This window comes from Alternaria atra, assembly GCF_907166805.1.
Source record: "Alternaria atra isolate CS162 genome assembly, contig: 34, whole genome shotgun sequence".
Taxonomy (NCBI): Eukaryota; Fungi; Ascomycota; class Dothideomycetes; order Pleosporales; family Pleosporaceae; genus Alternaria; species Alternaria atra.
Window position 1 is genome coordinate 136,710 of NW_025091333.1, and position 26,376 is coordinate 163,085.

General features: G+C 51.7%; 11 protein-coding genes across 11 annotated transcripts; 7 read left to right on the forward strand and 4 right to left on the reverse strand.

Moving 5' to 3' along the window:
- Window positions 1-1,745: 1,745 nt before the first annotated feature.
- ALTATR162_LOCUS10490 (uncharacterized protein) lies at window positions 1,746-2,570 on the forward strand (the record flags this gene model as incomplete). Its single annotated transcript, XM_043318126.1, has 1 exon — window positions 1,746-2,570. One exon carries the CDS (start codon window positions 1,746-1,748, stop codon window positions 2,568-2,570), a length of 825 nt encoding a protein of 274 aa, XP_043174061.1.
- A 477-nt stretch (window positions 2,571-3,047) lies between these two features.
- On the forward strand, window positions 3,048-3,820 carry ALTATR162_LOCUS10491 (uncharacterized protein; the record flags this gene model as incomplete). Its single annotated transcript, XM_043318127.1, has 4 exons — window positions 3,048-3,098; window positions 3,158-3,335; window positions 3,440-3,508; window positions 3,561-3,820. The coding sequence occupies 4 exons, from the start codon at window positions 3,048-3,050 to the stop codon at window positions 3,818-3,820; spliced, it is 558 nt and encodes a 185-aa protein (XP_043174062.1).
- A 1,366-nt stretch (window positions 3,821-5,186) lies between these two features.
- On the reverse strand, window positions 5,187-6,927 carry ALTATR162_LOCUS10492 (uncharacterized protein; the record flags this gene model as incomplete). The annotated part of the gene is made up of 4 exons (XM_043318128.1): window positions 5,187-5,378; window positions 5,414-6,464; window positions 6,519-6,753; window positions 6,813-6,927. 4 exons carry the CDS (start codon window positions 6,925-6,927, stop codon window positions 5,187-5,189), a joined length of 1,593 nt encoding a protein of 530 aa, XP_043174063.1.
- Window positions 6,928-7,843: 916 nt separating this feature from the next.
- On the forward strand, window positions 7,844-11,048 carry ALTATR162_LOCUS10493 (uncharacterized protein; the record flags this gene model as incomplete). Its single annotated transcript, XM_043318129.1, has 3 exons — window positions 7,844-8,472; window positions 8,520-9,501; window positions 9,549-11,048. The coding sequence occupies 3 exons, from the start codon at window positions 7,844-7,846 to the stop codon at window positions 11,046-11,048; spliced, it is 3,111 nt and encodes a 1,036-aa protein (XP_043174064.1).
- A 337-nt stretch (window positions 11,049-11,385) lies between these two features.
- On the forward strand, window positions 11,386-13,762 carry ALTATR162_LOCUS10494 (uncharacterized protein; the record flags this gene model as incomplete). Its single annotated transcript, XM_043318130.1, has 6 exons — window positions 11,386-11,412; window positions 11,463-12,896; window positions 12,944-13,072; window positions 13,121-13,339; window positions 13,393-13,509; window positions 13,562-13,762. The coding sequence occupies 6 exons, from the start codon at window positions 11,386-11,388 to the stop codon at window positions 13,760-13,762; spliced, it is 2,127 nt and encodes a 708-aa protein (XP_043174065.1).
- A 792-nt stretch (window positions 13,763-14,554) lies between these two features.
- Window positions 14,555-16,435, forward strand: ALTATR162_LOCUS10495 (uncharacterized protein; the record flags this gene model as incomplete). The annotated part of the gene is made up of 4 exons (XM_043318131.1): window positions 14,555-14,910; window positions 14,957-16,014; window positions 16,078-16,215; window positions 16,275-16,435. The coding sequence occupies 4 exons, from the start codon at window positions 14,555-14,557 to the stop codon at window positions 16,433-16,435; spliced, it is 1,713 nt and encodes a 570-aa protein (XP_043174066.1).
- Window positions 16,436-18,010: 1,575 nt separating this feature from the next.
- Window positions 18,011-20,293, forward strand: ALTATR162_LOCUS10496 (uncharacterized protein; the record flags this gene model as incomplete). The annotated part of the gene is made up of 4 exons (XM_043318132.1): window positions 18,011-18,125; window positions 18,184-18,200; window positions 18,291-18,401; window positions 18,452-20,293. 4 exons carry the CDS (start codon window positions 18,011-18,013, stop codon window positions 20,291-20,293), a joined length of 2,085 nt encoding a protein of 694 aa, XP_043174067.1.
- Window positions 20,294-20,946: 653 nt separating this feature from the next.
- Window positions 20,947-21,810, forward strand: ALTATR162_LOCUS10497 (uncharacterized protein; the record flags this gene model as incomplete). Its single annotated transcript, XM_043318133.1, has 4 exons — window positions 20,947-20,950; window positions 21,001-21,018; window positions 21,072-21,132; window positions 21,189-21,810. The coding sequence occupies 4 exons, from the start codon at window positions 20,947-20,949 to the stop codon at window positions 21,808-21,810; spliced, it is 705 nt and encodes a 234-aa protein (XP_043174068.1).
- Window positions 21,811-22,327: 517 nt separating this feature from the next.
- On the reverse strand, window positions 22,328-22,705 carry ALTATR162_LOCUS10498 (uncharacterized protein; the record flags this gene model as incomplete). The annotated part of the gene is made up of 1 exon (XM_043318134.1): window positions 22,328-22,705. One exon carries the CDS (start codon window positions 22,703-22,705, stop codon window positions 22,328-22,330), a length of 378 nt encoding a protein of 125 aa, XP_043174069.1.
- Window positions 22,706-24,201: 1,496 nt separating this feature from the next.
- ALTATR162_LOCUS10499 (uncharacterized protein) lies at window positions 24,202-25,536 on the reverse strand (the record flags this gene model as incomplete). The annotated part of the gene is made up of 1 exon (XM_043318135.1): window positions 24,202-25,536. The coding sequence occupies one exon, from the start codon at window positions 25,534-25,536 to the stop codon at window positions 24,202-24,204; it is 1,335 nt and encodes a 444-aa protein (XP_043174070.1).
- A 26-nt stretch (window positions 25,537-25,562) lies between these two features.
- On the reverse strand, window positions 25,563-26,201 carry ALTATR162_LOCUS10500 (uncharacterized protein; the record flags this gene model as incomplete). Its single annotated transcript, XM_043318136.1, has 1 exon — window positions 25,563-26,201. One exon carries the CDS (start codon window positions 26,199-26,201, stop codon window positions 25,563-25,565), a length of 639 nt encoding a protein of 212 aa, XP_043174071.1.
- Window positions 26,202-26,376: the final 175 nt, after the last annotated feature.

The following is a 26,376-nucleotide window of genomic DNA, read 5'->3' on the forward strand; positions in this document are numbered from 1 at the left end:
AAGTCCTGTGTGTGCTATGACACGCCTGATTGCTGATTTCTCATAGATATGAGATTGAATATCTCATAGACGTTCAGCTTATCAGGTTATCAGATGGAGCAGCGAGTGTCGTCACGGATGCATCGGTTCAGCCGTGAAGGCTGAAGGCCGATGTTATAACGTAAGAAGCCGAAGCAGGCCCGCAGAGCCAAGACGAACGACTGGGACCAGGGAGATGGACTGAGTTCACAGTCTGGAGGCCCCATCTGACGGTAAGCGGCGATGTTAGTCGTGTGCCCATGCTCAGCAAGAGATGGATGCGTCGATGTGCATGGAGATTTGCAATTGTATATTTCCGAGAAATCATCAGCCGTGGGATGAGGGCAAACGCTTCACCGCCACGACTATATCTGTGTATAGTGGTCGTTTGAATACTGTCAGCAGTGACGTAGTGCGTGGTTGGCGGCACATTGCGGAGACTTGCAGGCTGCAAAAGGCAGGAGTGAGTTTGCACATGGACATCACCTCAAATTGCATTACATGTCGCGAAGCAGGTACAAACTGCCGACATGCGTGCGCAAAGCCGAGGAAGGGGCTAGGCTATCCTGGTGGGATTACGCCTTGTGAGGATTGTAGACATGGTGGTTCGCACGAGGAAAGCAGGCCGACGAACAGGCCTACTGGACAACAGTCATCAATACGAGCTGGTAAGCCAAGAGGAGGGAACGAAGCGCTGATCAGAAGAGGCTGGGCTGGGAGATAGTCAAGGAAGTGGCGATGCAACGGTGCGAGGGTGTGTGGCAGGCACGTAGGCCAGAGCAGACAGGCGCGTTCGGCCGGATGAGGAACAACGACAAGTGAGACCAGAAAGCAGGAAGCGACGTCGCGTGGGATGGATGCACGTCTTACTGAACTGATGGGCGGCGTGGACGGCGATAGACATGCCGACGGCGAAGGCTGGCCCTGGTCATGTCAGGCCGTGCAGGCTCTGGGCTTGCCAGCCGCTGAGGTTGTCTTCGTCTGGAGGCTAGTGAATTGCCCATCGCAGCTCTGTGTCTCGAAATCACCGGCCCGCCCCAGTTAATAACCGGGCCGGTTCTCAGCGGCTTCTTACTGGTTACCGACACAACGGTTCGCCAGCTGCATCAACTGAGCGAGCGACGCCTGGGTCAGTCTGCTACAAGCGGCGCCCACACAGCGACTGTTGAGCAGAAGCAAGAGTTAGCGCTCGCGCCTTTGTCGTAGGCGACGTTTAACCGCTGGAGCCCCAGTATTGCGTACAGTCCAGGGGAGTCGCACACCAAAGCCCCCTTCGCAGCGCATCGCCGTGGAGTGGCAGCCTCGCCCTCATTGGCCGGGGATGCAGTAGCGCTCGCCGGTGGGCTGGAAGAGGGAAGCATCTACCCAGCACTCTTGGCGGCCTTCGACCCGCGAGCAAAACTTCGGTCCCTCCCTCGAGGTTCCGACCTTCTTTGTCTCCTGATGCACTAGAGAGGTAGCGAAGACACCTGGTCGTTGTTGTTGTTGTTTTGCGACTTTTCCTCACGACTAACGGCCGAACCCCAAACTCCCAAGACGACGACGACTACTCGCAAGACAATCAATTGCCTCGACTGCTGTGCCAGCCGGAGCTGCACCAGCCGAGAGCGCTGCACACCCACACCCCTCTCCGCCCAAGGCCCAAAGACCGCGTCCAGCAACTGCCGCCCTGCCCAACACGCTTCCTCCCTGCGACCACGCCACGTACTGGCTGAGGGCCTGCCCCAATGGCCGTACTCGAGAGCAATGCAGTCTCCCGCGACGCCAAATCCTCCGCACAAGACTCGTCTCCCCTCGCTCGGGTGATGCGCGAGTTCGAGGAGCTCGTCAAGAGCTTCGAGACTGGCCTGCTGCGGTCGCTAGAGGACCACGGCCACAGCGACGTGATATCTGTGAAAAGTAGTAGCCGGCGCGATGAAGTCCGTCGTGAGGCCTGCCGGCTGGCCATCTCAGACCTTAGCAACCAATACACACCCAAGTACATTCGCCGGTCGCTCGATGCGGCCGAGCTCGAGGGAAAGCGTGTGGAAGACCAGCTGCAGAGTCTCTCGCTCAACGGACAAGTCCAAGATGACGAGAGCGACTTGGGCAGCCTGCACAATGGCTACTTCCGCCTCTACTCCACTGAGCTGTTCGACCTTCTCGGTCAGCCCACCGACCTGCGCTTCGGCACCCTGCGCTTCCACAAGGACAACCTGAGCCACCACGAGACGCCCTCGCAACAACACCCCCCATCGCCTCACGTCACCGTCGAACTCGCTCTCAACGACTCCTTCTTCGTCGCCGACTCAGAGGAGACGCTGCCCTACCACACTTTCCGCCTCCCTACAACACCCTCGCTACGGAATCGCGGCATACGTAGCAGGAAGTTTGACGAGGAGGGCACCTTCCCCGAGTACGACTCGTGGCTACTCTTCACCTTCCTCGGCAACGGCTGCATTAAACTAGAGGTGCCCATCGAGATGTGCGCAGATGTCTACGGAGGCCGTCTGCGGGGACGGGAAAATGAGGAAGTCCTCTTCTGGGGATTCTTTGTTGACGATGACGAATAGCGTCGCATCACATATTTGCTTGGGCTGGAGTTGGTATCAAGAGCTAGACAGGGCTTGGCATTGGAGTTGGGCGCATAGGACTGGCCTGGTCGGCCGCCGGAACGGGTGCTTGGACATGCATTCACGACTCACGAATCTCCTTAATCACATCTTCTTCTCTTCCCATCCCCCCACTGCGGGGCCATTATCTCTCACACTTTCGGCCCGTCAATCCTTTGCATTCACACATTCTTTTCAATCGCGTTTAGGGCGGCATTATGCATAGCATGTTTACAGTATATTCCTCAAAAGGCGGAAGTTGAGGTAGATGATAGAGCGCATGACGCGACACAGCATTGGTACTCGATAATACACACCGACGGACAAATCACATGCGCCGGATAAACCTTCTGCCGAACCTTTGCCTCTTGCCTTTTCTGAATTGCAACCAACTTTGCATCTGCATTATCCTCTTTTCGGCCATCTTTACCTAGCACAATGGCGCCCGCCTTGCCCGAAGCAGCTGCAGCATCTGCGAACACATCAACTGTTGCAAACACAGGATTTAGATTGGGGGAAGAGCAGCAATTTTCAGATGCGAGCGATAGCGACCAATCACAGACGAGCCAGCGAAGCGCCTCCCCGAGGCGAGCAAACGGCCTGACACCTGCGACCAAGTCGAAAAGAAAAAACAAAAGGACCGACGAAAGATGGGCGCGTTGGCCGATGAGTTAGTCGACGTCTTGGGCGACGCCTTCTCGACGCCTCAAGACGACCTGCAGAATGGTATGTCACGTGTCGGGAAATTGTTGATTCAACGTCCATGAATCCTGCGGGTACTTGCTTTTGGCACATGCTACTGGGGTGAGTGAATCTGACATCATATGCAGGCTCGGCTCAGCAACCGAACGGTGATCAAACCATGGCAATTGATTCGGAGCCTGCGGGCAAGAAGATGAGTGAGTTGTCTCACCAAGCCTTGCCATTCGCCGCCATACTAAACCTATCTAGACAAACGCACTCGTCAAAATCTTGCCAGGATGCAAGCTCGCAAAGAAAGGAAAGTGGCTAATCCCAAGATGGACGTGTGGGAAGACAAGACACTGCAGGCTCAGATCGCGGCTGCGGAGCGGAGAGGCATGTCTCTAGACGAATACCGAAAGATTAGCAGTGGCAAGGGCATGTCTAGGGCAGCGGCGCGGAGAGCAAAGAAAGATTTAATTAGGAAAGAAAGGGCGGCTGCCGCAGTGGATGAGATGGACATTGGGTAGAAGTAGAGGGATCTGGGCGGTGGCTTGACGGCAAAGTAAAAGTGCGGAGATGAGACGGAGCTAACGCGTGAATGTCGAAAAAGTTCAGTGCAGCAATCTTTCCCCATGTTGCACGCTTTCGGACGTAATGCATACACAAAACGCGAATAAAGCGCCACTGTCGTACTAGGTCGACCTTGCCAAGTTTCATATGCTCATATCTTACTAGTGGGTCTGCATGAACTACGGTTCCCCAACCGCTGAACCTGAAGTTTTGCAGAATTCGGTCCTACTCTTTACGAGCATCGTCTATATCGCTTAGAGAGAATGCAGGTATATGCGTCTTCCTTGATGCGACACCCGGACTGATGTTTCACCGCATATCTCGACAAAAGCAAGCAAGGAAAACAAAAACGGTTCAATATGGCCGGTTATCTTGTTCAACTCTCGCTGTGTCAGTCCGATATTCCCCAGAAACCACTCCCAATCATCGTTCCGACTTTTCTCTCCCTCCACGGCCACGATCAGCACTCTAGCCAGGTGAACACCAAGTGAAGGAAAAACAACGTTTTCACAAAAAGTAATATCTTGCATGAAAACACCGCCAGGGCCGCATGCAGATACGCATCACGTGAATTCACCGGACCCTCTTTCTTACATATACGGATGCCGGCGAGTCTGTGTCCCCAGCAAGACAAAAAGGGTTCCAGTAGGACTGTTTGGGAAGAACAAGCAAACTAGACGTTGCATGGCAGGTGTCTGATGGAACAAGGCAGGGTAAGTCGGTGAGGTAGGTGGCTTGCAGTCTGTAGGCGGTGTGGAGAATAAGTGGGGATATGTGTAGGGTGATTTAGGATTGGAACATTGCTTTGACAGCTACGTTTGCACTGATAAGACGTTTGAGTGTCTGCTCGAGATTTTGTAGGTATTAATTGAGAGCAATGAAGAACAGCAGGATGTCATAACGCAAGGAACATTGATGATTGAGACGGCTGGATTCTTTCGATACAGAGATGTCAACAATCAAGCCAATCAAGCTAGAGGCTTTAGATTGAATTGAATTTATAGCTTTTTTATAAAGGGTAAATTGACTTGATGAGCTTGAGCAAGGCCACCTTCCTATATAGATAATACGCTAGCCTAATGGGGTAAAGATAGTAAAAAACGGAGTGAATTGGCTTGATTGATTAAAAGTTTTGATAAAAATTCTTGAGCTTGGCTTCATTGATAGAAAAGATTTGGCTGGTTTAATTAATGAGCTTGATCTGGCTTGATTGTTGACATCTCTGTTTCAATAAGACCCAAGGTGTCAAACGCTCGCTATATTCATGTAAAACTTTATCCTACCATAAAGCGTCATACTCTAACCATACCCCTCTATCGTACATTACTCCTGGACATTATGAATGTTTCCACTCTCATCAATCTCCACCCTCGCCTTCTTCAAACTAGCGTTCCTCGGGTTGGGCGCCTCAAAGATATCCTTGAGCTCTTCAAGGGTCTTGCCGGCAGTCTCAACGAAGAAGAAGAAAATAAGAGCAATCTCAATGCAAATCCACCCAATGTAAACGAGGTAAAGCTTCCAATCAATCTTCTCAATTCCCACCGAGATACCGTAGGTGTTGACCACCATGGCGATATTGAGAAGAGGAAGTTGAGACCGGATCCCTTTGCGCGAGTGCGGTTCTCGAGACATTCGACAGCGTATAGGGTTTGTAGGGGGGTCCATCCCCAGGCGAAGAAGATGCCGAAGAGGTAGATGGAGACAATGGTGCCGTAGGCGAGTTTATTGTTAGGCGTGGCGGTGGCGGTGGCGGTGGCGGTGAAAGCTGTGAGGAGAATGTAGGCGAAGAGACCGCCCCAGAGACCACCCATAAGCATCTTTCGGCGGCCAAGCTTGTCGAGGAGGGTAGCACCATAGATGGCAGCAAGCATCGAGAAGATTGGGTTAATTGCGTTGATGAGCAGTTGCTCGTTGGGGTCCGTAATGCCAGCTCTTTTCACCATGGCTGGCATAAAGTAGCTGACAACGTTGTTACCACTCCATTGACCGAAGAAGGCCATTGCAATGACCATGGCCAATCGGTAACGTGCTGCCTTGGTGTTTCCAAGCTCGCGGAAGTCCCACCAGGGGTTGTCGTTGCGAGTGACAGCAAAGTCCTCGGTGATCTCGTGGAGCTGGAGCTGTACGATAGGAGAGTTGGGGTTGCCGTTTCCGTGGTACTTTGCCATGATAGCGATAGCCTCTTCTCTGCGATCGTGAGCTAGCAGCCAACGAGGCGTTTCCGGGAAGAACATGATCAAGGACATAACGATAGCAGGCAGAATGCACTGAACAATAGTGGGGATCCTCCATGCCCATGAAGAGTTGCCCATGTGAAGGTTGGTTCCATACGTAGTCCAGCCAGCCAGAATGTTGCCAACCCACCAGAAGTTGTTGTACATTCCGGCCATGGTTCCACGGTAGGCAGGATGTGCAAGTTCAACAGTGTAGGCGGGGCCAGCAGCAGAGGCGATGGATGCGCCAAATCCGAGGATGAAGCGACCAGCACTGAAGTGTCCCATCTCGTTGGCCGTAGCTTGGACGGCGGTTCCAACGAGGACGAGTGCGCAGCCGACAGCGATACAGACACGGCGACCATATCCATCAGCAAGGAATCCACAGCTGAACAAAGTTAGTCGCGGAGGATACATGTACTTTTAATACACTCGAACTTACAATGGGAAGGCTGCGATTTGACCAAGATTGTAGATGATGAAGATGATGCCAGTGCTGGATCCCTCACCAGTCAAATCAAACGTGTTCTGATAGGCTTTCATCGCGTTGATAGATCCCATAAGGGAGCTATCGAAACCGTTAAGCGTAGAGACGAGGTAGCCAATGCCCATGATCATGTAGAGCTGAATCATGCCTCGAGACCATAGCTTCGGCTTCTCTGCCTCCATAGCAGCGGCTATGTGCTGTCAGCGCTCACTCTTGCCATCTGCTGAAACCTCATAATGGACCACTTACCGAGAGCTACTGAAGCTACATTGGCCTCCTTGACATTCACGTGCTTGTTCATGTCATTGTCGTATTGGCTCAGCTGGTGCGTAACAGGGCCCATGTCGTCTTTCTTCTCCGCCATCTTGGATATGCAGCCGGCAAGGACTGGAGAGGAATCGGAGTTGTGGAGAAAAATGGAACTGCTCTCCACTTGATGGCTGATTTGCAACGATACTCAAGGATTCTGGAATACTGGGTCGCTTTATATTGTACAGGCTTCTCCGCAAAACAAGTAGCGCTTGCAACCCCATGGCACCAAGGTTCATGCCCTGCTTGCCTGGACCGATGCATGGTTTCTGCTCTGGATGCAGAGATCCGGCGTCCAGTGCGCCACTCCATTCGCCAAGTATGCTTGTTGAGCGGTAATAGCACCGCATTAGCGGCGGAGTAACAACGGAAAACTGGTAAATTTTCAACTCCCAAGCTCGCTACGTCTCGAACGTACCATAGCCAAGTAATAGGGCCTTCTAACGGGGCGGATCCAGGCCCAGAAACAGTTTGGCGGACGGACGGGCTTCCCAATGAGTACCAGTTCTAGAGCGCCGCGCGTGAAGTCTTTACGATGGAGATGAATCAAGCAATGACCCGGCCGATGTGCAAGTGAATCGTAAAGAACCAGACGAGATTCAATATGGTGTAGTAGGGCTGGGCAGCGGGGTCTGGGGATGGATTCGTGGAGAAGGAGGCTGCCGAATGCAGTAGCTCGTCCGTTGATCAGGCAAGGGTCCCCGCTCGCGCCCGGACGTCGCCCCATCAAAACCCCGATGCGCGCTTGCACATGCAACACGCACCGTCTATTGCCGTCACGTTTTCTAGTTCATATCACCTGGGGGGCAGACGGTTCCCTTGGCTCTCACGATGTATGACCGGACGGCTTCCCTAATCAGTCGAAGCTGCGCTACGTACGGCCGTATAGTGGGGCTACAACGATTGTATCAAAGGCTGAGAATGTAGAGTAGCGGTTTGTGAGATTACCATCAACTTCCAGTCCATCCATCATGGCTTCAGGTCTACATCCAGCGGGCGTTCCAGACTGGAACAACCTCGATATCCTTCACAAGAACACGCTGCCTGCACGCGCATACTTTCACAACTACAAGTCCGAGGCCGATGCACTTAGTTCCGATGTGAACAAGTCGACGACACATAGCCTCTCCGGCACGTGGAAATTCCAGCATTCATTCTCACCATTCGAAGCTCCTGAAGGCTTTGAGTCGACTACATTCGACACATCATCATGGAGCGACATTGCTGTGCCAGGCATGTGGCAGTTGCAGGGCTTTGGCAAAGGCCCCCAGTATACGAACGTCATTTATCATATCCCAGTCGATCCTCCCAACGTGCCGTTTACCGAGAATGAGACTGGATCGTACGTTCGTAAGTTCAAGATTCCGAAAGAATTGCAGGACGGTCAACTTCGACTCCGATTTGAAGGTGTTGACGCTGCTTTCCATGTCTGGATCAATGGGAAAGAAGTCGGATATTCCCAGGGTAGCAGAAACCCGGATGAGTTTGACATTACCTCGATTGTCAAGCTCAATGCCGAAAACACTCTGGCCGTTAGAGTGTATCAACATTGCGATGGAACTTATATTGAAGATCAAGACCAGTGGTGGCTGAGTGGCATGTGAGTACAGTCTGTTCTCAAGACGACTCATAAACTCATGACTACAGATTCCGTGATGTCTTCTTGGTGGGTTTCCCCAAGACGTCGCGCATCGAGAATGTCTTTGCACAGACGATTTTGGATTCATCCTACACCGACGCCGAGCTAAAAGTCAAAGTCAGCGCGACCGGACCTGGCAAGCTCACAGCGAGGCTTTTGGATGCAAAGAAGCAGGAAGTTGCCTCATCAGAAGCCGACATCAAGAGTGATGATGTGACTCAACTCAGCTTTCAGGTCAAGGATCCTTTAAAGTGGACTGCCGAATCGCCGAACCTATATCATCTCGTCGTCTCTACCGGTGATCAAGTTGTCGCCCAACGCATCGGTTTTAGACAGGTCGAGATGAAGGACGGCTTGATCAAAGTCAACGGCAAGAGAATTGTCTTCCGCGGAGTTAACCGTCATGAGCATCACCCCACTTGTGGTCGCGCGGTGCCGTATGATTTCATGAAGGAAGACCTTCTGATCATGAAGCGCCACAATATCAATGCTATCCGTACTTCTCATCAGTTGAACGACCCACGATTGTACGATCTTGCGGACGAGATGGGTTTCTGGGTCATCGATGAAGCGGACCTGGAGTGCCACGGTTTTGAAAGTATCGCTGATGCTGCGTTATCGAAAGAAGAGCGCAACCTACCATTCCGCGAGCGCCAGCTTTTAACTAGGTCGAAGGCCGCAGAATGGACAACCAACAACCCAGCCTGGACGCACGCATACGTGGACCGTGCAGAGGCACTCGTCAAGCGGGACCAGATGCATCCATCAGTCATCATATGGAGTCTCGGTAACGAAGCTTTCATGGGACGCAACTTCGTGGCCATGTACGAACACATCAAAAAATACGACGGCAGCCGGCCTGTCCACTACGAAGCGGACATCTACGCAGATACCATGGACATGTACTCCAGAATGTATCCCCCAATCGACGAGATCATCAAGTTTGGTGAAGACAAGGAGAAGAAGAAGCCACTGGTTCTTTGCGAATATGTAGGCTATACTCTATCGAGTTTTAGCACAATGACTGACCATATTAGATCCACGCCATGGGTAACGGTCCCGGTAACATCAAAGAATACGTTGACGCCTTCTATAAGTACCCAACTCTGCAGGGAGGTTTTGCATGGGAGTGGGCGAATCACGGTCTTCTTACCAAGGACAAGCAGACAGGTGAAGAGTTCTATGCCTATGGTGGCGACTTTGGTGAAGAAGTTCACGATGCAACGTTCGTCATGGACGGTCTTGTCAACTCCGACCATTCGCCCAATGCAGGCTTGATTGAGTACAAGAAAGCTATCGAACCTGTGCAGCTTCTGGAATCGAACAGTTCGAAGGCTACGTTTATCAACCGGTACGATTTCATCACGCTCGACCACTTGAGCTGTCAGTACACATCAACGTCCGCATCTGGAAGTGAAAGTGTATCGGGAAGCCTAGAAATTCCTTCTGGTATTTCGCCTGGCCAGACCTTTGATGTACAGCTTCCAAAGATCGAAGGATCAGAAGAGGAAGTTTTGCTTAGCATCTCGTTTCAGCTGAAGGAGGCTACGCCATATCTCAAGGCAGGTTTCGAGATCGCGACAGCACAGATACCCGTTACGCCAGTAACACCGTTGAAGCGACCTCAGTCATCGGGCAAGCAATTCACTGTTGAGACACCGTCCAGGAACACCCTCAAGATCACGACGGATCAAGCCACTTGGGAGTTTAACACTCTTCATGGTAGTCTCACTTCCTGGGTACAAGGTTCTACCGAGCTTCTCTCCAAGGCACCAGAAATCGACATCTTCCGCGCGCCTACTGATAATGACATTCCACAAGACGGTTGGGATTGGAAAGACAAGCAACTGCATCACGCGAAGCCTTTTACTCGCAAGGTTGAATGGTCACAGTCTGGCTCGGAAGCTCTCAAGATTACCGTACATCAACGTGTCGCTCCTCCAGTTCTCTCTTGGTCTATCGACTGCGTTCTTACGTACACTTTCAGTGCCAGTGGTACTCTGTCTGTGCATGTCACCGGTACACCAAAGGGTGAGAACCTACCTCGTACCCTCCCACGCATCGGCCTTGTTATGGAGCTACCTAAGCAGTTCCAACAAGTCGAGTGGTTCGGCCGCGGTTTCGATGAATCCTACCGCGACAGCAAACTCTCGCAACCCGTGGGCAAGTACACAGCATCCAGCATCGACGAACTCTGGGTGGACTACGAAGTACCTCAGGAATCGTCAAACCGCACAGATACTCGTTATCTCAGCCTCACAAATGGTAGCGGCGCAGGTCTGCTCGCTCAATTCGCGGATAAAAAGACTGAACAGAGGAAGCTGTTTGACTTTCAGGTCACCCATTACAGGATGAAGGATGTTGCGGCTGCGGACCACCCGCATGAGCTAAAGAAGAAAAAGCTGGAGGAAGTTGTGCTTAGATTAGATGCGGAACACCATGGACTGGGCAGTGGAAGCTGTGGACCGAGGACACTGGACGAGTATAGTCTAATGTGCGAACCTTTTGAGTTTGAGGTCGTATTGCAGGCTCCGTAGGTATTGCCGCTCGGGGTATAGACCTGCTGAGAAACCACCTTCGAAGGGGTGCGATATAGGCTTACAATAGTATTCGCGATGCACCTAAGGTATCCAGTCTTGCTTGTCAATTTTCAGTTCATAAGCCTCTGGAGGAATCGCGATGTTATGCATCGATGCAGAAAGGGTACTCTCACCTTGCGAGTATATATCCACATGCACTCATCTGTTTCTCTTTCACTTTCACCGGTGGTCCGGTCGCAACTGCCCTGTTCTTTCGTCTCGGGCTAACCCACTACTTACCACTGGCTCACACCTTCTATCACATGTGACCAACTAACTTTTCAGGACTGACATCATGGCGAGCAGGACGAAGAAGCGACGCGTGAGTACCTGTCGGTATATACCGGCTACAGTTGCACTAACGCTCAACAGAAATCGCAATCACCGGCTCGCGATACAGCCTCGAAAAGACCGCGCGTACGTTCGGCCAGTAGCTCGAATCGCTCACAACACGTCGAACGCGATGCGCACTCGTCCCGCGCCGGATCCGCCAGAGATGCATATTTGGTGCAGAAGCAAAGCCAGTCGACAATCTTACCCAGCGGAGAAGATTGGCTATTCCGTGTGAAGGTGATCTCGTCTGCAACGGACCTCGGCAACGATCTGTCCAAGAACGCAGTACAAGGACTCGTTCGAATATGCTTCCCTGAAGGCTTCTTGGACCAGCTAGGGCCGCAGATACTGGAGCGACATATGTGCGAGGAAAAGGCGCCGGAAGTGAACATACGAAGGATGTCAGAAATCTTCTGTACCGAGATGACCGAGCGTGTAGCATGTATGCTTGCTGAGTATCTGGATACACCCGCCAAGGTCGAATCAACGATGCAAGCTACGCTAGCAGCTAGTGTGAGGCTCCATGGGGATGATCTTGGAGAAGATATTCTGGGACACACGATTACGAGCCTGCTCCAATTCAAAGCAAAAGCTTTGAAGGATTCGATGGGATGCCTAGCGAACAATGACGATGTACAAGAATCGGCCGGCAGCGATGGAAATATGAGTACGGGCAACGTCTCTGATGAAAAGCATTCACCATCAGAGAAAAAGAAGCGACACAAGGATCTGTCTAAGAAAGCAAAGCGTGAGCATACTGCGGTGAGAGACGATTCTCCAGAAGTCGCGAATATAGAGATCGATTTGCCAGCCACTTCGATTGAACACCGCGCCTCGAAACATAAGGATAAGAAGATCTCTTCCAAGTGGCAATGGAATATTGATGCGACACAGCTCACGGATGACGATGTGGCTGAAGCTTTCCCACGCACGAGCGATCTGTTCGCCTATCATGCATTGCCCATTGCTAGAAGAAAACTTGGATCGCAAGCATCGAGGAAAGAGATCCGATGTGAGATGCAGTCGTTACTCGATGGCATGCCTCAAAATGAGTTCGAGAAGTGGGTTGAGAGCTTACAAAAGCTCCTCAACGGCGATCGCGAGATGCTAGCACGACAAGATGTTGCTGTTTCGAGCGTTGACCAACAACTCTCTCGTGCCACACTAGCGCCAGTCGACCTGCGTAGAAAGGCTGGAAAGAGTACGACAACACTCCTAAGTGATTCAATTAGATCAAAAGGACGCGCGAACAATGTTAGAGATGATTATGAGGAAACTCTTATCAAACGCGAGACTGCTAGAGGATCAAGCAGAGTGGCAGAGGGCTCATCGAACACCCGCATTGCGGAAGCAACAGCTGCGCTTCGCCAGTTGTCTACGGAAGAACGCGAGTTCGGTCGGCCACATCCCAGCACTGAAGCAGCGGACGGGCAGAACCCTCAAAATCTGCAAAGTAGTGGAAACGTTGACAGTGTACGTCGGTAGTGTATTAGTCCGATCTCATTGCTGAATATTCTTAGGCTTTCGGTATGCCCATACTCAATCTGCTATGGGGATCGGACAGTCTGAACGCAACTGAATGCGTGGACGATTCTGTCAGGATCACACAAACGATTATGAGAAATCTCAAACATCGCGTCTCCGCAGAAGTAAGTCTCCGCCATCTATTTGTCGTGATTGCAGCTGACTTGACTCAGCGCATAGTCGTGAGTGGCTTAGGAGGCATGAACAAGACTCGCACAATATCTGAGCTCCAGGATGCTATCGTCCATGCATTCCCGAGACCCGGTCATCACTACAGCTTCATGAGGATCAAGAAGGACATCGAAGCGGCTCTCGTTCCGTGGGTCATTGCGGAACCGAGCGCTTTCCCTGAACTGAAGGCTATGCCTTTCGTCTTCGCTCATACTGTTCCGGTGTGTCCTCCAGAGGACTGTATCTTGCTCTGAACACTAACACAATCATGCAGGCAGTCTCAGCAGTTCTTAGTCTGCTCTTCGGCTCTTGGTCCGCTGCGTCCGAGTTCAGTGGATCTGAGATGTGGGAGGAAATCTTATATGCTCTCCAACGACGAGGCATCTCTGAAGTACGTCTTTCGATCTCTTCTAGTATGCATAGCGGAACTGACGTATAACCAGGCATCTGTGGGTGCCGCCAACATCGACTGCTTGCAGATTGACAGTCTTTGCGACAAGACTAGGCATCCAGAGATGACAAGACGTGCTTTACTTGAACGCGTCCTGCGTCGCTTGGCCTTCTCGCATAGAGCCAAGTTCCCGGAGCTGAAGGGTACGCCTGTTGTGACGACGTGGGAGAGGAAGACAGGATTGACATGGTGAAACACAGATAATGTCATTTGCGTGGTGTGTCATTATGGTAGATTCAAATGTGATCCTGACCGGTATGGCTGGTTTTTCTTCAAGATGAATCGGTCGCAGGTGTTTTCGCGAATACTAAGCATTAGGATAATGTAGCGAGGGATATCGTATCTACAGCGCTCACAAGGTGACCAAGGCTAAGCTCTTATGTTAGAATCATCCGATTCCACCGTATCAAGTGTAGTTGACCGACGCTGGGTCTCACGCAAAACTCCATGCGGAGACTCGTTGTATTTTAGGACGGGTCGTTCGTGGCATGCAGGTGGCGTGGCGGATCGCGAGCCGGTTAGCGTGTGAAGCCGGCTGGTCCTTCCTCCAGTATACAACGAACCTTTTCACAAATGATCTCACGTCTCGTCTCTCGCATCCTCCATTGACACAGTGCAGCTAAACCTAAGGAATCATGCTACTGTAGCACTCTGTATGAGCACGGCGTGGCTAAGACAAAAGCAATCATTATCACCTCTCGTACGACTCACATTGTAGACATCGTAGAACACGTACTCGTCTTCAAACCCCCAGATTATTATTGGGAGGAGTAACGGCACGATAAGGGCCGAAACGTTGGAGAAGAGTAGATGTGGGGTCTTTCTCCGCAATGTGGGGAAAGACACCTTCACACATGTCTGCTAGCGCTTCGGCACCCTAGTCTTCACCTAGCCGAAGAGGTCTGTTCCTGCAGGATATATTAACAACAAGGCATTGTAGAGATACATCTCGCATTTTCGCAACGCACATCTATCATCGTCCACAATGACGCCATCACCAGCTTACATCGACCCGGAGTACCAATCCACACATTACAACCTCTTCAGAGATTCTATAACCGTTCCGCTAAAGTCGGTACTGCCACCTGGCGTTAGCCGAGATGCATTTGATGCAGCGATCGGGAAATATAAGGGTATTGTTGGCGATGCGCAGGTATACCAAGGTGATGCGTTAACGGAGTACATCGACCCATATGAGTTGCATGAGGCGGAGGGAACACGTAGGATGCCGAGTGCAGCCGTACGACCAAAGAACGTGGAAGAGTTGAGAGAAGTACTAAAGATTTCAAACGAGTATAGCATACCGGTGTGGACATTCTCAAGAGGCAAAACCTTGGGTCAGTAGACTTCAGCGTGCATCTCATCTGATCATCTAACGATCGAATAGATATGGTGGACCAGCTCCTCGTGTAACTGGCTCCATAGCCCTCGATCTCCATCGCATGGACAAGATCATCGAGGTGAATGGCGAATACGCCTACGCTGTTGTCGAACCTGGTGTTACCTTCACCGAACTCTATGATTACTGTGTCAAGAACAAGCTCAATGTTTGGCCTTCCGTACCATCGCTCGGATGGGGGTCTGTGATTGGCAACACCATTGATCGTGGTACAGGCTTCACGCCCACAGCAACGCATCATCAGCACATCTCTGGGGTTGAAGCCATGTTGGCGAACGGTGAGCTCGTACGAACAGGCCAATTCGCCGTTTCCAACTCGCCATCCGCGCATCTCTCAAAGTTCACATTTGGACCCAGCATCGAAGGTCTATTTCTGCAGTCCAACCTCGGTATCGTAACCAAACTCGGCATATGGCTTACACCCGCGCCGCAAGCTTTCATGTCCTGCACCTTCGACATGCCTGATTTCGAAGACGTGGAGACGATCGTCGATACATTCGGGCCACTACGACGTGACGGTCTGCTTCCGAACACAGTCTACGTATCGAATGTGACGGAATGGCTAGGCATGATGGGCCCTCGGGAGGACTTCTGGCCACACAACACCTCAATACCGGACTGGAGAGTCAAGGAGTTACAGAAGCAATTCGACCTGGGCTATTGGAACGCTAAGTTTGGTCTATACGGCGCGAGAGATGTTATTCAAGCGCATTTCGACGAGTTGAAGAAGATCATCGAGAGGAAAGCGCCAAAGGGCCGGTTGACTGGTAAGATATTTTCTGCACCGGACGGAGAGACACTAAATCCTGCATCTGTTCCTGAGATGGATGGTGGCTTCTTCGTTGGCATACCGACTCTCTGGTCACTTCCTATGGTAAAGTTCCGCCTGCCGAAGTCCGGAGGTGGTATCGGTGCGCATTACGACTACAGCCCAATCATCCCTTCCAACGGGAAAGAGATTCTGGACTGGGTCAAGACAGCGAAGAAGATCTGCGAAGCGGATAACTTTGATTTGTTCTGTGACTTCTTCATGCATGAGCGTCATGGTAAGTTCTTCCTATTCAACAGATAGATGATGAGATACACTGACATTTGACGCCTGTATCTAGTCATCTTCGTCAACATGTTCACGTTTGACAAAACAAACGCGACGCATCGGAAAGCGGTGCAAAGCATCTTCGATAACTTGTTCGAGGAGGGGAAGAAGAGAGGATACAGCAAATATCGCAGTCATGTGAACACCATGGGTACGTACTGGGTCTTCTTAGTCATAACCACCAATCTACAGTTGCTAACCTCGATCTAGATCGTGTCGCTTCACTATACGACTTCAACGACCACGCGTACCGGAGGTTTGTTGAGACGATCAAAGATGCTGTTGATCCTAACGGTATACTCTCGCCGGGGAAGCAAGGTATCTGGCCAAAGCGGTTCCGAGGAAATGAGGTTTCAAAGGCGCATCTATGAGCTGCAGTGCCGGCTCGAATGTTGGAAACGCAGGAACGTGCTTATGTATTAGTACTCATATTTGGAAGTAGATGCCTTTGGATGCATTGGCTCAGCTTAGTTGGCTAGCTTGATTTTGCATTCAACGTCTCTATTGTCGTGATGATACTTTGGGCTTGTCGTTAACCCGCTTTTTGAGTGACCTGCTGTAGCCGAAGCACGAAACGCACACAAAGACGGGTGTATAAGTACAAGGGGCTGTTACAAAGCCCACAATCTGGTCAGCTCGAGCTGCCATTTCTTTGATGGTCTCAACCTATTACATTGGCACTTGTACGAACCCAAGGCAATGCATCGTGGACACACCAAGGCTCGGATCATCACGACAGCAATACACACCAGATTGTGAACTGGAGAAAGATGTATGTCCAATTATAGTCCTACACATCCACGAGATGTTCATGGGTAGGGTGGAGAAGACACGGCTCTGCTAAAAACCAATTTCAGTCTCCCACAGAGAGAAATGTTGCTTCCAGGCCATGAAGAGCTGAACCAGGGAGCAGGCAATAGTGGGGTAGTAGCATACAACCTGCACAGCAGCGACGACTCGAAGAACGACAAAGACTGATCATTCTGCGTAGGAGCACGTGCCGCAAACTGTACATCGCGAAGTTGTTGATGAGCAGAAGAGCGAGCCGGAGCTTGTTTTTACATGAAAATTATCCCGCTCGGACCCCATCTTTGTCAGCAGCTCTTGGCACTGCCCACCTGAAATTCTCGTCGCAGCTCGGGCACACTTTCTCTTCTTTACACACAATCATAACAAATGGACGATTAATCAACGGCTATACTGAGCTCATCATCTCTATAGTTGTCATATTTGCGTCACTAGAGTAATACCTGGCACTTTTAGGCTTTTGCTTCGATTTCTATGTTGCTTGAAGCCACCTGCGTGACCATACATCCCTTCACTGAGGCGTTTGAATATGCTCTTTTTTTCCGCGTGCTCAAAGAAGTATGTAGCTAGCTTCGGTCGGCGTCTGCTGGGAGGTTCTTCTCTCGGAGTCTGAGGTAGTGACGACGACTGCAACGCCTGCCAGCCTTTAATCGTCTTGTGCCCGACCGACCGGCAGCGAAAGAGGCGGTTTCGGCCCTTCAAAAACCAGATCGGCAGCGTCTCTGAGTCGCGCCACTGAGCGCGCACGTTGTTCAGGCGCTGTCGTAAGCTGTCCCCTCTCGACAGGCTGGTAGGGGGACGATGGACTTTCGGGTGGAATGTTCGAAGCTCAGACAGGGGCATGATGCCGCATATAGCCCAGAAACGCAGGGTTCTGGAGCTTCTGCGGGTTGCCATGTGTGTGAATGTGGAACGGATGCATTACTCGTCATCGCGTGTGTCAACTAAGGGCCCTACCAAGTCCCCTTTCCGTGCTCATGTTTTGCTTTGCTATGGAATTATTCTTTCTTGGGTAATCCTGCATATGCGCCCTCTTGCCGTCTCTCAAGCCCCCTTTCCCCCACGTATTGCTCTCGTGCACGTTCTGCCGCGCCCCGATCATCGACCTCCGCCCGAACCGCTTCCTCCTTCCAGACAAGATGGCGTCGGCCTTGAACAAGCGCCAGCAAGCGCGTAATGAGCGTACGTTACAGGAACTCATCAAGACAGTTCCCGGCAATGGAACTTGCGCAGACTGTGGTGCGCGGAATCCAGGTAAGTCGTGTAGGCGCATGCCGTTCGGAAAGCCCCAAATGCTAACTATACTACACAGGATGGGCGAGCTGGAGCGTAAGTCTTCCCATATCACACGACGAACCTATACTTCCCTAAGAACCGATCGTCCGTCGACCATGAACACAAAACTGACGTATGTTGTAGCTGGGCATCTTCCTGTGCATGCGATGCGCAGCCCTGCATCGCAAGCTGGGGACGCACATCTCCAAGGTCAAGTCCTTGAGTATGGATAAGTGGGACAATGCGCAAGTAGACGTAAGAGCTGTCAGACCTCAGCGGTTCAGGCCCTGCTGATAACTGGCTAGAACATGAAGCGCATTGGTAATGTCGAATCGAACAAGACGTATAACCCGCGTAACGTCAAGCCCTCCATACCCATCGACATCGACGAGGTGGACAGTGCTATGGAAAGATACATACGGGCAAAATATGAGCAGAGGATATACTTGGACGCTTCACGACCGGGCACGCGACAGAACACGGGCAGTACGAGCTCTGAGGACCGACCACCACCCTTACCACCGAAGCCGACTGGTCGCTTTGGATTTGGGTTGCGAAAGGCGGCAACATCACCTCGAAATCTGACTCCTCCGCTATCACCAGGTCTTAGTGGGTTCAGTCAACAAGATCAATCGCCGCCACGGATCAACAAACCTTCCAGGGTCTTCGGTTCCAACATACACACTTCGGGCGACGGCATGGATTCGAAGCTAGCGCAGCTTCGGGATATGGGCTTTCCAGACGATAAGCGCAATTCTACGGTACTAAAGGGACTGAACGGAAATTTGGACCGGGCAGTCGAGGCTTTGATCAGATTGGGGGAGCAGGACCCTGGCAGATCGAGGGGAAGTACACCGACACCATCAACGCAGCCTACTTCCAATGGCATTTCCTTCGACACACCGAGCACCGCACCCGCTACCACATCATCTACAAACCCTTTCGATGCGCTAGATGCGCCTACTCACGCTCCCCAGCAGCAACCACAGCTCGCTCCGCTCCAGACCCAGCAAACATCCTATGGAGGGCCGACGCCACAGCAAGCCTATCCGTCAAGCTCCTACAACCCATTTTTACAACAAGCGTCTCAAGGATATGTTCAGCAACAGGCCCCTCAGCAACAACCGCAGCAGCAACAGAACTTCGGCTATCAACAAAACCCATGGGATCAACAGCAGCAAAATCTCGAACAATCTTTCCAGGGTATGCAAATCTCGAATCAACAGCCTCAGCAACCTCAGCAACCCCTATTCCCAAACCGAACTGGAGGCTACGGTGAATCGCAACCGTCATCATTCCCTCAAACAAACCCCTACAACCAGTCGTTTACTCCACCGCCGATGCCGCAGATACCCGAGCAATACAGTTCTTTCTTCGCTCCGCAACAGCCGCAGTACCAATCTATGTCCAATCCCTCAAGTCCCGGAAATCCCTTCCTGAGATCGTCCAAAAGCCAAATGTTTACACCGACCAATCTTGCGAGCTCAAATCCATTCGGACAGTCAACATTGCAACAGCAACAGCCATCTCAGCCGCAGTCCGCTACTCCACAACAGCAGATGCCTAATCCTTGGTCGCAACAGCAACAACAATTCCAGCAGCAGCAACTGCAGCAGTCATCTCAACCGCAGTCAGCTCCTCCACAGCAGCAAATGCCTAACCCTTGGTCACAGCAGCAGCAACAACAACAGCAACAGTATAACCAGGTTTCAACTCCCCAGACGGCGAACCCCTGGCAGACGCAACAAACAAGCTATCAACCCCAGGATCCACATCAAACCTACCAGACTCAACAGCAGAGTTTCCAGACCCAACAGCAGTTGTACCAACAACAAAGCTCTAACCCCTTTGACAAGAATGCTTCAATTCTCTCGCTATACAATCAGCCTCAGCAAGCTCCTCAGCAAACGCCACAACAGCAAGCTCAACCGACAGCTGTGCAAGCTTCAACTCCTGCTGCGCAAGCACCTGGACGCTCAAACCCGTTTGGTGGTATGTCCGGTGCACCACAAGGACAAGCACTATCCGCTGCACAAACACCTGGTGTAAGGCATGTTAGCAACGAGAGTGTGGACTTTTCGGGATTGATGGGTGGTCGACATTCACCCGACGCTTTCTCGGGCTTGAGTGCGACCTTCAGGCGGTAGATGGGCCAAGTTTCGCAACCTGCTTTGACTGTGCGTAAGTGACTGGGGAAATTCTTTTTTGTTGATACTTTTGATTTGGAGCCAAGTGTGGTGTTGGATATGACAAAGAAGAGTAGGAAGGGGTGATGAGACCGACGGGGTTGTAGGTGAGGTTTGTTGTATGATACCTAGCTAGGAGGTGCGCCGCATCGCCTTTACATTAATTACTATCTCATTCTACACATCTATAGATTGGCACCTGCGCTCGCTCAAACCTAAACAGGTCAACTTGTATGCTTCATTTTCATTCAATACAAGGACGGGCTCAACCTATTCATTATATGTGCACATTTAAATTTATCTTACATCCGAACCTAGGAGTTCTAGAACCTTATGGCAAGGCCGTGTATGGCTGTCAACCTTGACACATTTCGAGCACATGGACAAGTTGCTTTCACGTGCAGACGTGAAGCCACTGTGGCTGGACCTCTCGCGTCTACGTCATTGCTGTGAGCCGCGTACCTGGCCCTGATCCTTCCCACTACTCTTCGTATCTGCATGCCACCTCACTTACCTCAAAGCTTGCTTCTTACTTAGATCACCCACTTGTTACTCAATCCGACCATAACCTTTATTCCAGCTACATATCAAGCCTTCTAAAACAAGCCAGCATTATGGGTGAGATACATAGCAGCCTGGCAATCAAACTTCAGCTAACCCCCAAGCAGCTCCTCCAGCGGACTATTGTAGGCGCGCATAGGTCCGTGGTACTTGACTCTAAGCTCATACTATACCACAGACAAGGTTCTAGAAGTCGACTCGAAAGCGACTCAGCAGCAAATCCGCGATGCCTACAAGAAGTACACTTCACTCCTCCCCACAAACCACTTTACCCAGCCTCTTACATATGTCGCAGAGCAGCACTAAAACACCACCCCGACCGCGTTCCCTCTGACTCCCCTGAACGCGCAAGTCGCACGAAACGCTTCCAACAGATCAACGACGCCTACTACACGTTATCGGACCCCACACGCCGTCGCGATTACGACGCCGCACGCACCTACAACAGCTTCACAGGCAGCACCGCAACATCAGACTCTGACTTTGACGAAGAAGTTCCCAACAATGCAGGCGCAGGAGGTGCAGGTTTCGCCCAAGGCTTCCCATGGTCCGCATTCGGCTTCGGCAGCGCCCCAGCTGGCAACACAGAGGAGTCGCACAACCGCTTCTCTGAAGAACAATTCGGCGGCATCTTCGAGGAGATGCTACGGGAAGAGGGTATGGCGGATCAGGATGCGCATCCTACAGGCAAGTTCTGGAGCATTGTGGGCGGACTGAGTGGAGGTGCTATGGGCTTTATCGTGGCAAATTTCCCTGGCATGGTCGCCGGTGCTGTTGCTGGAAATAGGTTGGGGGCTGTGAGGGATACCAAGGGGAAGAGTGTTTATGCTGTTTTCCAGGAGATGCCGCAGGCGGACAAGGCTAGGTTGTTGAGTGGGTTGGCGGCGAAGGTTTTTGCTAACGTGGTATCTGGTTAAAGTGGCATGGTGGGAGGACGAGGTGTGGAAAGTGATGGGTTGACATGGGCTGTATGACTGATGATATCCTTGAGAGTTTCTTTGGTATCTTTTCACCTTTGGTTTAGAACGAGAACTATTTATCAACATGTACTTTGTGTTGTCACTGAATCGCACGCTTACAAGGCGAGTCAAGTTATATGAACCAAGCTATTTGCATTTGTATCTGAACGCCATGTAAGTCTAAGCCTACGCAAAGGAGGGATATCTCTAATAAAAACATAAACAACCCGAAATCAAAACAGGAGAGGATGTGGTTCGAAACCCAATCTACTCTCCTCGTCGTGCCGTCGTAACGTCGTGCAACAAAGAACCAAACCAAAACACTACCCGTGCCTGCCAATATCCCATCTCTTCCTCGTCTCCTCATGTCACCAATCATTCCGACTCCCGGTAAGATTCCCCACCACCCTCGTAATAGTAAAGATATTCTCAACCGTTCCTAGAAGGAGAAGAAGGCGTCAGCCTCTCTTCCGCTTTACATGAACTTGCTTGCCATACTCGCCAAACTAGCCAGTCCACCGATTCCGCCCGCCACACTCTGCATATCGATATTGCCTAGTCCAGCCATCATGCCTCCGCCACCATTACTCGGGCCGCTCCGGCTGCTCTCCATGCCATATCCCTGACTACCGTAGTAGCCCCCACTGGCACCTCCGCTGTTGCTGCTGTGATGGCCCGAGCCAGCGTACCCGCCTCTTGCTCCCGGTCCGCCCATCTCGGGTAGGTTGACGCCGAATTGGCGGGCGAGTTTGTGTAAGACGCCGCCGGAGACGAGGGGCATGATGACCATGAAGAAGACTTTGTAGGGGTGGCGTTGGGCGTAGCGCCAGATTTCTCGGAGGAAGTGTTGCATTTTCTTATAGAGGTGTTGCATGTACGAGTCGCGGGGTGAGCGCTTGTACCGCGATGTTGAGCTGTGATGGCGCGACGAGGAGGAGTAGGAGGAGGATGCGTAGCCGGGGCGGTAGGACGAGGAGCGCCGTGAGGGCGAACCTGTCGAGAAGGGGTTCCAACTGCTACCCATAGTGCTGTTGTGTGTTGTGTTGCTAGGAGAAGGTAGAAGTAGAGTTGGTTTTGGGTTGAGAGATGCTGTAAGTGGTGTTGTTGATCCACCAAGGCTGGTTGTTGACGAGCGTCGCAATGTATGTGCGCGAACAACAGATGTCGGGATGCGATGGTGTAACGTGTACTTTGACGCCCAGCGCATTCAGCGCAAACTATGCTGATATGGTATATGCGTGTGGATGAGGTTTGCCGACAGCAATGACTATGACTGTGAGTCTTGTGCCAGCGCAACGACGTCCAGGGTCTTAGAAGAGCTGTCGCAACAAAAGTCCGGTGAAGGGAGTGGGTCTTTTGGGCTTCAATCGCCTCTTGTTCGCCTCATAAAATAGAGCTCTTCCCTGCTTCTTTGCCTTGCCTTGCCTGATGGACGCCCTACCAATCGACTAAATCGGAGCGCGCAACCCAACTTTCAAGCTGCTATGACAACACAGGCCACCGTGCGCGAAACAGGATGTAGAAATGACTAGTAGGGAACACGTCAACGGGTAGGAAGACCACAAAATATGGCACGGTTGGGGAACGCGGCGGGCTTGCTGGTGATGGAAGGAACTTTGGCCAGCTTAAAGATGTGCGCGAACTTGTGGAGCTGAGAGGAATGATCGTCGCAGCTAACAGACCGCTTTTTGGTGGTTGGGCGACCTGCGTAGCCCTGCAGGTACCGCCACCTCGATTTATGCCGACCCAGATGGCACTTGTGCAGTGCACGATGATGTGCGTGAACCATGAAAATCGCGTAGATTATTCGTCTTTAGGCGAGAGAAATACAACACAGATGGACATCGAATTTCTTACATCAATATCGATTGATATCTGATACTGCTTCGAGACTCTTGACATGGTTGCGGACGAAGTTTCCCTTGTGCAACCGTCGTTTGTGCGCGCACCCCTGTGGCATAAGTGCCTGCAAGGCCGTTGCAAATGTTCGAGGCCCAGACGCTGCTGCAAGATGCAAATGCAGTACACGCAATATGGCATTCAACAAAACGTGCTATGGTCTGGATTTAGTCGGCCGACCCGTTCCTGCATACACTTTTTCCCCGGTCGAGACACATTTAACGGATTAAGAGTCAGATTGAATGACTGTTATCGAACAACACACATCAGTGGAGAAGACAATACATATATGTATCAGTACAACAGAATAACCAAGGACCCACTACATACGTGGCCGTCTTTTACGCCCTGTATCTCATGCAATGTCTACGAAAGCAATAATCCATTGGATGATAATTACCAAAATGAAGAGCAAGGGATATCTGTCATGATCCGTTACAGCAACATGCCTCAGCCTTTCTTCCTACTTTTACCACTCTTCCGCCGTCTCTCACCTCCATGTCCACTGCCACTGGTCCTCGTAGCTTCCTGAGCTAGAGCTGGAATGGCAGAACTTGATGCCTGCGGAGCCAGAACTGGATCCGACTGGCCAACGTGACTACTCGCTACAGGTGCTGCTCGCTGAAGCGTCACCGATGCGGGGACAGGAACAGGAACACGTCGTGGCACCGATGTGTAGCTAGCTTCAGACACTGCCGAACTCACTCTACGTGTATACTGCGGCTGAGGCGAAGTCGGTGAAGAAGAAGACGCCGGACTGAAGGCATGGTACTGGTAGGGCTCCACAGGAAACGGAACAAGTCCAGCGGATTGAATGGAAGACGATCTTGTGCGTGAGCCATGTGGAAGATCGGCCTCGTACGCTGCTTGTCGAGAAGACATGGAACGGCCTTGCTGTGGAGGAGTGGTGGGGCGGTAATCGTACACGGACTCTGGAAAGGCGCCAAGCATGTCACGAGAGAAGCTGGCATGTGAGGGCGAGGAAGCGTGATGACTAGTATCAGACGCGGAACGCGACGCCGGGCGCAAGGGTTCCCGTTCACGATCCAAGTTGCCCTGATAGGCGTTGATTGGCGCATACACAGGCTGCCCATCTGGGCCAGGAATAACGAAGCCCGGCGGCGGTGCACGACTCTCTGTAGTGGATGTACGCTTGTGACTGCTAGACTTCTCCTTCTTCGACTTTGACCCAAACATGGAGGTTCGTTGCTGGCTTTTCTTCGACCTGGAGGAGCTGCCGTGCTTGCTAGTCGCATCAACGCTGATCACACTTGCCGCATCGTTGGGAAAGGAAGCACTGCTTGGTCGAGGCTGGGCTTCAGGACGAAATGCCGTCGATCTGGAACCATAAAGTCGTGAGTGATACGCCTCTAGCTCTTCTTGACTCAATGATACGTCTGTATTTCCTGCTGCTCTTGCTATCCGAATCTTATCGAGTACTCGTCGAAAAAGTATCTCTTCGTATTCAGCCGAATTATTGTTGTTACCCATGTCGTCATGATATCCACTACGATGCTCTTGGTAATTATGGTCTGGCCGGTATGTCGCCTCACCCAAGGCTGATGTCCTGCCCTCCCACGCCCCGATATCCATATCATTAAAGTATAGCTCATCTGGATTGATGCTCTTGCCATTCAAGGCCGGTTGAAACGCCTGGTCTAGTATCACGCCACCCTTCTCGTCTTCGCTATCCAATTCTTGAAACCTATGCACGTCGTCTTGCGCCCCCTCATAATATCTCCCCACACCCGACGAGCCCCCTGGTGGTCTTCCCCATGAGGGCATAGTGTAAGGAGTTCGCGGCCGACCACCTAGACCGCCTCCTCGGAAAAAGCTGACTCGATGGGCTTATCCATGAACGCAGCATGACCTATGACAGTGACACCGGTTGCGCCAATGAGCCAGAGAGCCGTAGAAAAGGGAGAGGCCCAAAGTCCGGTAGGAATTGCAATGACGAAGAGCGTAGTGTACAACTGAGAGGTAGTAGCGCGCCAGCTACCGAGCTGGAGATCATTTCCCTCCAGCTTGCCGATTCCGAACATGCCACCGACTACGAGGCAGATGACGAAGAGAAGCCTCAAGTTGGTGATCAAGCTGTAGATGCTGAGCATGACGAAAACGGCGGCATAGTTGCTCGAAAAGTAGCCCAAGTTGTAGTTGACTCTGCTCTGTACCTCGCCAAAGTTGGCGGGCTTGGAAACGCGCTTGAAGTCGAAGAACTCGGAAATTGGTCGCAGGTTGGCGAATCGAGAGGAGACGGAGGTATTGCGCAGGCCGTCGAAGCGCCCACCGAGGTTCATCCTGGATGTCAGGGCATCGATGGGGATGCTGAAGCGCGACATGACGGAGGGTGTGTTGGTTGTAGTTTGAGGGGCAGGTGATGCTTGTTGGCGTTCGTCGGGGGTGATGAGAGTTTGCTGTTGTTCCTCGAGATCTTTGGGGGAAGTCATGGTCAGTTCAGCTGCTGATAGTGGTGGAAGATGGAGCGAAGGCTGGAGATGTGTCCTCTTGACAGGAATGAGGTTGAGATGTTTATAGTAGATGGCTGCCTTACGTTGGTGGGAAAGATGCGCGAGAGAGTGAAGGAGCTGACGCGGCCGAAGTGAATGTATGTGAAGTGGAAGT